The sequence below is a fragment of the Sinocyclocheilus anshuiensis genome, unplaced genomic scaffold (assembly GCF_001515605.1).
Source record: "Sinocyclocheilus anshuiensis isolate Anshui unplaced genomic scaffold, SAMN03320099.WGS_v1.1 scaffold1448, whole genome shotgun sequence".
NCBI lineage: Eukaryota > Metazoa > Chordata > Actinopteri > Cypriniformes > Cyprinidae > Sinocyclocheilus > Sinocyclocheilus anshuiensis.
Window position 1 is genome coordinate 714,222 of NW_015547730.1, and position 10,990 is coordinate 725,211.

At 36.4% G+C, this 10,990-nt stretch overlaps 2 protein-coding genes across 3 annotated transcripts in view; one reads left to right on the forward strand and one right to left on the reverse strand.

Moving 5' to 3' along the window:
- Positions 1 to 453: 453 nt before the first annotated feature.
- Positions 454 to 10,990, forward strand: part of ubac2 (UBA domain containing 2) — a 21,377-nt gene continuing 10,840 nt past the window's right edge. For both annotated transcript variants that reach the window (XM_016507233.1, XM_016507234.1), the window contains exons 1-6: positions 454 to 623; positions 2,156 to 2,283; positions 2,671 to 2,790; positions 3,748 to 3,854; positions 8,692 to 8,815; positions 9,554 to 9,601. In XM_016507233.1, coding sequence (XP_016362719.1) covers positions 590 to 623; positions 2,156 to 2,283; positions 2,671 to 2,790; positions 3,748 to 3,854; positions 8,692 to 8,815; positions 9,554 to 9,601 — 561 coding nt within the window. In that variant the 5' untranslated portion in view covers positions 454 to 589. The remainder of the gene's footprint in view (positions 624 to 2,155; positions 2,284 to 2,670; positions 2,791 to 3,747; positions 3,855 to 8,691; positions 8,816 to 9,553; positions 9,602 to 10,990) is intronic.
- Positions 4,824 to 7,471, reverse strand: gpr183b (G protein-coupled receptor 183b). Its single transcript, XM_016507231.1, has 2 exons — positions 7,361 to 7,471; positions 4,824 to 6,065 (listed from the first exon to the last, which is right to left on the reverse strand). The coding sequence occupies exon 2, from the start codon at positions 6,039 to 6,041 to the stop codon at positions 4,974 to 4,976; it is 1,068 nt and encodes a 355-aa protein (XP_016362717.1). The 5' UTR covers positions 6,042 to 6,065; positions 7,361 to 7,471; the 3' UTR covers positions 4,824 to 4,973.

Consider the following 10,990-nt stretch of genomic DNA (forward strand, 5'->3'; position numbering starts at 1 on the left):
AAAATTTGCGTAGCCTACTTGGTATTGAGAAATGCGTGCAGATCTACGTCACCAGACTATTTGCCTAATCTTCTCGGTACTTTTTAGACCGCGATGGAAACGCAGATAGCAACAGGTCTAGCGGGAAAAAAAAGTTCCTGGGACAAATTGTTCCTGGTAATTTCGGTGGAAAAGTGGCTATAGTTCTCAGGTAAGCAGCTATGCTATTTATAACAAATCATGCTTTGGTAAATCATAAGTATGGCATCAAAATTTGAATCTTTTACATACTAAATCGTTTTTAAAGGGGTCATATGATGCGATTTCAAATTTTCCTTTCTCTTTGGAGTGTTACTCAAACCTTTACCTATCCTAGTAAAGTCACTAACTTACGGCCTCTAGTGGCTACAGTAAAAGAAAACGCCAATTTCGTAGGAGTGACGCGGATGAAGTTTGTCTCTTGCGAGGCGCCATCCTCAGTGCCCTTTCACCTTTCCCTCTCTCCTAGCGAGATTTTCCTTTAACTTTAACTTTTTATACGTTTTAAATCCAGTGGCTTTGGTTCGTCATCTTGTTAGTCTTCTTAGTTATATTCTGCGTGTAAGTGGCAATGATGTTCACGTCCACCGGTTCGAGGGGATTGTGTAAGTACAGCTTAAAATCATCATGTCATGTAACGTTAGATCAGATCCTGCTGTCATTCATTCAGATTAAAGCGTAGTCATCATCGTGACCTTCATCCGAGTTTTATCGCACTTCACACATCATCTTTGCGTTCAAATCATTTTGCCTTGGCTCATGATTTAAGACAGGAAGTGTTGATGTCGTTTATAAAGTTGTGGGCGTGAAATCGTGCGCTCCTGGGGAAATGCGACATGACACACAGCTAAACAGATAGAGACTGCTTGAACTTTTCCTGAAATCACCATGATCACCACCTTCCTGATAAACACCACCAAAGAGCTTCAGTTCAACACTGACTGATTGTTATTGATGTAATAATGACAGTTCATTACTTATCCTTATGATGTTTCAAGCCTGTATGACTTTATTTATTCTGTGGAATACTATTTTTTTCTTTCAGTTTTAACGGTGTACATTTTTAAATGACAGCTGCCCTAGAAAACCTTATGAAAATGACCATAGTAACCATAGTTTCCGAGATATAAGTGAGTTTGTTTTCTCATTTGGAGAAACTTTACATTACTCGCTCACCATTGGATCCTCTGCAGTGAATGGGTGCCGTCAGAATGAGAGTCCCAACAGCTGATAAAAACATCACAATAATATACAAGAAATTCGCACAACTCCAGTCCATCAATTAACATCTTGTGAAGTCAAAATATGCGTTTGTAAGAAACAAATCCATATTTAAGACTTTTTTTAACTCAGACTTTAAACTTTTTACAAGCCAAAACAGTTCTAAACAAATATGTGGATAGATTTTGATGTCAACAGGAGATGGACTTCTTCACTGGAGAAAGGGTTCTTAAAACGTTAGTTAAAACGTCTTAAAGGTGCAGTAAGCGATTTCTGAGAAATGCTGTTGATATTTGAAATCACCAAAATAAACAAGCTCCAACCGAGCTTGATAGTACCGCCACCAAATTCACAAACATGCTATGCAACACAGGCTCATCATTAGTGCACACGGCACTTACTGGTGATTGGCTAGGAGTGTATTTTGGTGCTCGGTGTGATCCACTTTCAACAGTGTTTCTCAGAAATCGCTTACTGCACCTGTAATGATGGATTTGTTTTTTTTTTTAAAGCACAGCTTTTTACTTCACAATATGTTAATTGATGTACTGAAGTTGTGTGGATTGCTTGTTGATTATTGCAACATTTTTGCTATGCTCTTTGGTCTCTCATTCTGACGGCGCCCATTCACCCATGGCCTGAGTGTGAGTACATTTTCAGCAAATTTTCATTTTTGGATGAACTATTCCTTTAATTTAATTATTTTAAAGAAATTGTAGTCACCACCATGGTGATATCAGTGGTGACATAAACCAGTGTGTTTGACTGAACTTGGTCTACTCACATAATCACCCAATGGACCCATAGGTCCCCCATTTGGAATATTAATTTTCATCCACTGACATGACAAATGTTAGAAGTTATAATTTCCTTGGTGACACATTTAACAGTACAACATCTGTGCTGTGTCTTACAGATAAAGCACCCCTGTCCAAGAGCTTACTGCTGCTTCCTACAGTCCTCACTGTGCTGCTGACTGTGCTTCTGCCTCAGTACCAGGATCTGTTCATATACAACCTCCAGGCTGTCAGGCAGGGCAAGCAGGTGAGATATTAAACCAGTTGACCTAAAGAATTCAGTGCACTATATAATAATGCATACATTTTAACAATGTATATCGCTTTGGAATGTTTGCCCTTTTATTATTTTTTTATTACTGTTGTTAGTAATAATAGTGAGCTATTGTGGCATAAACATTTTTTTTTGTATATTGGTGATTAGATGCTTAAAAATAAACTGTATCATATTGGTTATAAAAGAGCATTATCAGTCATTCTATAGGCCAAGCATTCTGGACAGTTTTCAGATATAAACGATCATTTTATTGGACTGTTATTGTGTTTGTAAATATTTTTAACTAATAGCATTTTGAAATATTTCTAGTATTTCTAAACACAATTATCCTGTGTGTGTTCCATGGCTCGCTTGTAGTTCTGGAGGCTGGTGAGTGGACGGCTCATCTGCTTGGACCTGAAAGACACTTTCTGCAGCAGTTTGCTTATCTACAACTTTCGTATTTTTGAGAGAAGGTTTGGCAGCCACAAATTTGCTGTAAGTTTGAATAGCAGCACTGTTGTGTGTCTTCCTGTTTTTTTTTCCCACAATGTTTTTTTAATATGACATTGCAGAATGTATTCTAGACAAGTGACATTTTAAATACACTGTGAAGTACTGACACAATATGCTTCTGCTTTGTTATACCATAGACATTTGTGACCCTGGACCACAAAACGAGTCATAAGGGCCATTGATGTATGGTTTGTTAGGATAGGACTATATTTGGCAGAGATACAACTATTACTTTAAAGTTGTCCAAATGAAGTCCTTAGCAATGCATATTACTAATCAAAAATTAAGCTTTGATATATTTAATGTAGGAAATTTACAAAATATCTTCATGGAACATGATCTTTACTTAATATCCTAATGATTTTTGGCATAAAAGAAAAATCAATAATTTTGACCCATACAATGTATTTTTGGCAATTGCTACAAATATACCCCAGCGACTTAAGACTAGTTTTGTGGTCCAGGGTCAAATTTAAGATTTGCACCCATTTTCTACATAAAATTGTATGGCATTATAAATAAATAAATAAAAAAATGGTAAATAATTTCTGCATAAATGTTATATTCAAAAATACCAATATGGGGCTGTACACACCAACCAGTTTAAGATAAGGTGCCTGAAGGTCACACGGAAACTTGGAAAGCCTTGATCTTATCTGGCAATCAATTGACTAATTTCTAAAGCTGTTTAAGGGCGTGAGATTTGCTCTTCAGCCTACTATTTATGATGTGCATTTTGTTAAAATGCTATAAACAAAACAAGTCAATTTTTTAATTAAATCAAAAACCCTTTCATATGCTACCAAGCATTTCCTTTAACACGTTTGCCTACTCTACATTCACATGCTGATGACTTTAACCCTCCTAACTCAACCCCCCCTCTTGAAAAAAAGTTGTATAAATCTAAAACATTGTCATATTTTTCTTTATGACGTTTAGTCCTTCCTCTTTGGAGCATGGATTCTCTCTGCTTTTGTGGACTTGCTGCTGATAGAGGCTCTTCGCTTCATGTTTGAACTTAAAGTGGATGTTCTTCCAGCTGGACTGTGAGTGGCACGAGTTTCTACACCATTTTAACAGTTGGTCTTTAGTACAAACCGTTAGATGTTTTCAACAGTATTGCCATGTGCATTTACTGTATGCTGTAAGCACAAAATGTATTAAATCCTGGAACACTTTATGTATGTGAAAGTGCAGCTCTTTCCTGTGGAACAAACAATGTCAACTTCCCTTTTTGACATTGTCTTTTAGATTAACTTTCTTGTGTCATTGTATTGTTATGAAAGTATTCTTTATTGGCAAAACAACATCTCACCAATTTATAAAAGCAATACGTGTTGAAATAGCAAGGTCTTGTGAAAGTAAAGTACCCTCTTATTTCAAGTTATTTCCTTTGAGCTACTAGCTTTTAGACTCTTCTTAACAAGAGACTGGCATAGAGTGGTTTCCTTTTTTGATGTGAAAAATCGATTTGCCTTCTTGATAATCTTGCCATCTATCTAAGAACTCAGTCAATCAAAAAAAAATGTGTTAAAAACGTTTGAAGAAGTGTCATCATCTTTGAAACTTTTTCACAATCAAAGCATCTTTTTGATAGTTCAGTAGCTTTATTTTGCAATTTTTAAAACTTAGGAATGATTCATTTATTTATGTGTGAACCATTAACTGTTCTTAAATGAATAGTTCACCCAAAAATAAAACTGTACTCAACCTCATGTCATTTCAGACCTGTGACTTTCCATCTTCTGTGAAACACAAAAGAAAATATTCTGAAGAATGTTGGTAATCAAACCATTTTGGTGACTATTGACTTCCATTGTAAATTAAAAAAGAAAATCTTCTGTTTCATAAAAGAAAGGAAGTCATACAGTTTTAGAACAAGTGAGTAAATATTGACAGAATATTCATTTTTGGTGAACTGACCCTTTAACAGTTATGTTTTGAATTAAAAATGCTCAACATTTATTGTCTTTTTGCAGCAAGTATTTTTTCTTTCTCAACTTTGATGCCAGTGCTTGTCAAGCGTCCATCTGTTTCATTTCTGTTTTTGTCTGTGACTTGTTTTGCCTTGTTCTTGGCTTTTAAGTCTCAAGTTCGGCCCCACATACTGTATGTGTTTGTTATCACTTTTCATCACCTTATGTTGGCTTTTGTTGGCAATTGTTTTACTGACCTTCTCTAATATTGTTCATTGTTATTCCTGTGTTGTGGCGTGTGCCGAGCACATCGCCTGTGCCTGAACTTTCAGGGGAGGTTCTTCCAACACTAGAAAAGTGGGTGCCAACCTGCCACTTCATCATTCTCATCAGCTTCTGCTTGTAGCCTTTACATGCAAAAAAGTAAACAAAGGGATCCAGGCACGAATTTAAGTTCATAAGGCACACTGTAATATGCAGCGATATCTGAAAGGACTGTAGCTCCTTGCAGTCCGGATCATAGATAAGTTTTCGGATCATGTATTGCAGAAGGTCTAGATGGTATGGGCTGAAACACACCACAAACACAAATACCACTCCTGCGATCACTCCTCTTGCTTTTTTGGTCCTTCCAGAACGTTCTGTCAGCCGGTTCGACTTTGCTGCTAGATGTAGTTTACGGGTCAATATAGAGTAGCAGGCGATGATTGTCACCAGTGGGACTCCAAAGCCTAAAACTACCCCAACAATCAGCAAGTAGGGCAGCCCTTTGAAAAGGCCCTCAAAATTAGGGTATTCCATACAGGTGATGCTGTTGTCAGGCTCCGTTTTGGTCAAGTTAATGGTCAGGAGAGGCAGCGTCTGGGCCAACACCAGCAGCCATATGGCCAGACACACTAATCGGGCATTTTTCACTTTTCTCAATTTCGCCAGCTTCAGAGGAAACACCAGTGCCACAAAACGATCGATTGCCAGACAAGTCATGAAGTTTACTCCAGCATAGCAGTTCAAATAGAAGAGCAGTGCTATGGCTTTACATAGTCCTTCCCCCAGGGGCCAGTGGAAGCCAAGGCCATAGTAAACAGCTCGGAGGGGAAGCGACAGGCAGAACAGGATATCTGACACTGCCAGGTTGGCGGAATAAAGCGTGATGGAATTAAGTTTGGTGATGTTTAAGATCACGTGAAGAGCCAGGGCGTTGCTTAAAAGTCCCACTGGACATATGATGGAATAGGCCAGAGGTATGAGAACTCGGGCCACTGGACGATGGTCATACAAGTTGGTGCAAGAGACGTTTTGCTCTAAATCTGGGCTCATCTTAGTTATATACAGGAGAAATCACTGCAGAGAGAGAGGCAAAGGATTGTTTTAATGCATTTATTTGATCAAAAATACAGTAAAAATTGCGATATTGTGAAATATCATTACAATTTACAATAAATGTAATCTGTTTTAATATATTGTCAAATGTAATTTATGGCAAAGCTGCCATCACTCCTGTCTTCAGTGTTACATGATCCTTCATAAATCATTATATAATATGCTGATTTGATGCACAAGTAACATTTCTTTTTATTATCTGTGTTGAAAACAGTTCATATTAATTTATATTTGCCTAATATTCTTTCATGCAAACCTTATTTATTTTCTAGGATTCTTTGAAATTGAAACCTTTTGTAAACATTGTAACTTTATTATAAAGTTATTTGTCCTTGATGGAAGTAATAATTAATATAACATTTCTTACTGACCTCAAGCCTTTGAATGGTAGTGTACAGTTTTACTATGAATAGTAATTCTGTTCTCAATATTGTTGATTGTAGTAAGTATGTAGACTTCTGTAGTTTTTAAGCTGTTTCCCTTTTTTCATGCGAGGCTTGTTTCTCTTCCACACCTCGTCTGTTGCTTTGTCTACAACCCTGCATTATTATGTTATAACTATCTTAAATGAGCATTTAAAATACAATTTGTGACTTTTTTGACATTGGAAAAAAGGACAAATTCACACATATTTGAAATTAAATATAATCAGTACCACTTTACAATAAAGTTCCAGTTGTTAACATAAGTTAAGTACATTAGTTCATATGAGCTAACAGTGAAAAATAGTAAATCATTAATTAATCTTAGTGCATTTTAATTTCAGTATTTTACTAACACATTATTCAAATAAAATGTACTTTTTTGTATCTGTTAACATTATTTAATGGACCTGAGCTAACACAAACTAACAATGAACAGTTGTATTTTTATTAATAACCAATGTTAACAAAGTTTAATAAATACTGTAATAAATGGATAGTATTGTTATTTAATTTTAGTTAATGCATTAACCAAGGTAAAGTGTCACCATATAATCACATATATACAAATCTAGTCACTCGTAAGCTTTTAAAAATGCTTTTACCGAAATTTAAATATTTTGTTGTAGGCCATTGGGCAGCGAAGAATAAAATAAATTAACTTCACACATGGTCACCATAAAATTTGATTAAAAAAAAACCTTTACATAAATGTATATATTTTTAAATGTTTGAGCTTAATTTCACACTTTTAATTACACGATTTTCCAAAACACACTCATTTTCATTTCTTCTGCCCTTTTTATCAAAAATTGAATGAAATTATTTACTTACCAGATAAGAGAGCAGATTTTCACTCAGACATTGGTGCTATATGTATACATACATCTCTATATCTCACTTTTAAAGCAGCGTAAAATGCAGCAAAACTGAGAGTTCAGCATCTCTTCCTGTCTCTTTTTCACTGTCTGTTACTCTGTTCCTCTCTTATCTCTCTCTCTCTCTTTCTAGCAGCATGGTGAGTCTGCTTAAAGAGATAGTTCACCCAAAAATGAATATTCCGTCAGCATTTACAACAGGTTGTTGTAGCCTGTAATAATTTTTTTCTTCTGTTGAACTCAAGAGAAGATATTTTGAAGACTGATGTTAACCATTGACTTCCACAGTATAGAAAAAAATATGGAAATCAGTGGCTACCAGCAACTGTTCGGTTCTTTTGTTCAACAGAAGAAAGAAATGAATACAGGTCTGAAACAACATGAAAGTGAGGAAATGGTGACAGATTATTCAGTTTTGGTTGAACTATCTCTTTAACTCTATATGGAGAAGTGAAATTATCTTGTGACTTTCATTGAAACATCTAGATATTTTTACGTCAGACACTATAGTTACCGTTGATCTGGATTGAATCCGCATTTAGAAACATGTTTAGTTTCCTAGTTTAAGACTTAGTAAGGTAGTTATTGCACAAGTCCTATCATTTTTTTTTTAAATGAAAGAAACAGTAGAAAGGAAGTTAACATTATGTGAAAAATAGCTTATGGAAAAAGTCAAATTTACGTTTTTCCGGTCTTAATTGAAGTACTAGTTTGCGTAAGCTGTTACCCCACTTGTCATTCTTCTTAAATGGTTGATAAACCATATTCTGAATTTTGTAATGATTGTTGCGTCATTGTATGTTGTAATGAGAATTTGATGTTTATCTGAAAAACTGCTTAACAGAGACCTTGCTGTCTATCACCTTTGGCAATAGATAAATTCTTAAACCGATAAATTGTCAGTGAAACAACCTACCGTACTACTTAGTACCCCTTTTATTTCCTCTGTTATGTATATAATACTATATGAAGTGTTGTCAAAGTAACTAGAAAAACAAGTGACTGTTCGCCAATGTATTGTTGTACATAACAATGTTTTAGTCAACATTACATTGGAAAATAATGATTAAGGATAGGAAAGAAAATGTTACTTTCTACGTAAAGGAATGTTTGAAATTAGATTTTAAAGAGATTTCCCCTTTTCTTCATCATGGGCAGGCACTATTTCATGTCATTAATTTGCACATTTGCACATTTTCATTCTGTATTGTCATCTGACAGCAAGGTTGAGGATTCACTTGACTTTTCCTTCTGTGTCTAACTCTTCATTTTCTCTCTCTTTCTCAGATTGGGCCCAGTCTTTGCTCTCTTTGTGCCTTTCTACAGCTCCATCCCACGTGTTCAGGTCACTCAGCTTCTCGGCCACATCTCAATCACAAACAAGTCTCTGACGTACATTGTGGGCGCACAGGTGAGCTCAGACTGCCTTCACAAATCATCTTCACTTTAGTTTTCTGTACTTCTTTAAGATTTCCCACTTTGCTAGTTTATCTCAGAAGCTACACACAAAAAGTAAAAGTCATTGCTGTTTGAGATCTTAGGATAGTAAGTGACATTTACTGGCACATCTTTTGACGAGCAAGTGAAGACAAAACATGAAGTTTGAACGGCTAAAAAGGTGCAGGGTTTTTCAAAAACACCAGATATTTGTTGCAAGAGTAGAAACCACAGATAAAATGTTTGTAGTCTAACAGAGACAAGTCATGAGAAACTCTAGCACCTGAGAACTTTTTCGTTGTGGTCTCGTGCTCTGGTCGGGTTTTGAGCTGATTTGAGATATCAGCAATAACAGATGAAGTTGCATACTTACTCGTTAGAAAAACAGACAAGGGTAAATGACTTTTTACCTTTTACCATTACAGTCTTTTTCAGTCATGCATTCACAAACATATCCATTTATACTAACCAATATAATTTAATCTTGTAATAATAGATCATTAATTGGGTTTCATTAAATTCATGTTCATATTTTTTGTTCCACTCTTGCATCAAATGTTTCTTTTTATCGAACACTTGATTATGGATGATTTAGTGAGTTAGCGTTACTGGGTTGTAATGCTTCAAAGATACTTTGTGGATGTGAAAGTGCTTTCTTCACATAGTTCTGAATTTCTTTTGTTTTTCTGTTGCTCTGTTATCTTGTCATCAGCTCCTGACCTCAAGTGCCTACATGTGGGTGGTTGCTTGCAGTGGACTAGTAAGTATAAAGTGGTTCAATTAAAATAGCATCATGTTTCAGTGTTTCCTTTTTTGCATCTGTAATGGTCTTTAGTAAGTATGATTACATGTATATGATGAAATTCAATACAACCCACAAGATTCACTGACCTGAGAAGTTGCTGAACCTATGGAAATGAAGAGTTTTTTTTTTTTTTGTGGATGTTTGGACGTTCACTAGGTTAAAGCTACTATTACTATCACTAGGTTAAAGATTTACTATTAGAGCATTCAGTGATGGTGGTTTCTAGTAGGAAAAGATAAATATAAATGAAAATACTGTCATCATTTACTCCATGTTGTTCCAAACCTGTGTAACTTACTTTCTCCTGGGGAACACAAACAACCCTCTCTCTACATTGCGAGTGAATCACTCGCATATGCGACTACATCTTCACTCTGGGCGACTAAATGATGTCTAATATTAGCCAATGGCTAATAAATTCTCAGATTTTACTCGCCAGTGTGTGAGTTGGAGGCTAAGTATAAGTTTAGCACAGATATATTTTCACTTGCTGAACACTGACTGAGTGCTTCTCTCCGTCAGGCGATCTGTGTTATTTTTCAGTTCATCTCAATGGATGCGCAGCAAACCTGTGTTTGACATACCATAAACTCTAGTGTGAAGGCGCACGACTCGCCGCCGCTTTGCTTTTTTCTCACACTCAAAGAGAGAGACAGAGCGAGAGAGTCTTACATACCATGCAGAATTGCTACATGTAATCGATATTCTTTGTTGTATTTTCCTGTCAAAATTACGGAGTTCCTTTGGAATTCTTCAGCTTTTAACATTCAAAGCTTGCAGTTCGTCACTTCTGCCAAAACGGCTCAAACAGCTCAATGACGTCACATCGTACTTCAGCGTCTCATCAAACTTTCTGTCCAATCAAATGCTCTCTAGGCTCTCTAGAATCCGCCCCCTACACTATAAAATAGACGCTGAAGCCGCGGCTGAAATCGGTCACTTGTCCACAGAATTAGTATTTTCTGTAGTGAATGGCACGTAGTGCACTATATAGGGGACAGGGAACGATTCAAACAGTGTAAATATGCTTTCCATTGAGGAAAAAAAGAAGTCTGGTTTCGCGCTGTGCGCGCTGTGTCACCGCATCGTACACACACTCTGCTCCGGTCCAGAGACACGATAGCACGGAGCGGATCACGCGGATCACACGGCGCAGACCACAAAATGTATTGGAGCTATTTGAATTCTACACAGAATGCTATATTTTATAGCAATATGGATGAGATTGTGGCTGGCATACCCTGTCAAACGTGGCTTTACGAAGCTCAACGGCTCTGAACGGCTCTAGCCCAAGCTGTGATATAAACGAACGCTATTGGCTATTTTAAAAAGGGGCGGGGCTGC

Bases quoted from the DNA above. Each gene is read 5' to 3' on its own strand.
- gpr183b (XM_016507231.1), bottom strand. From the start codon at position 6,041: ATGAGCCCAGATTTAGAGCAAAACGTCTCTTGCACCAACTTGTATGAC.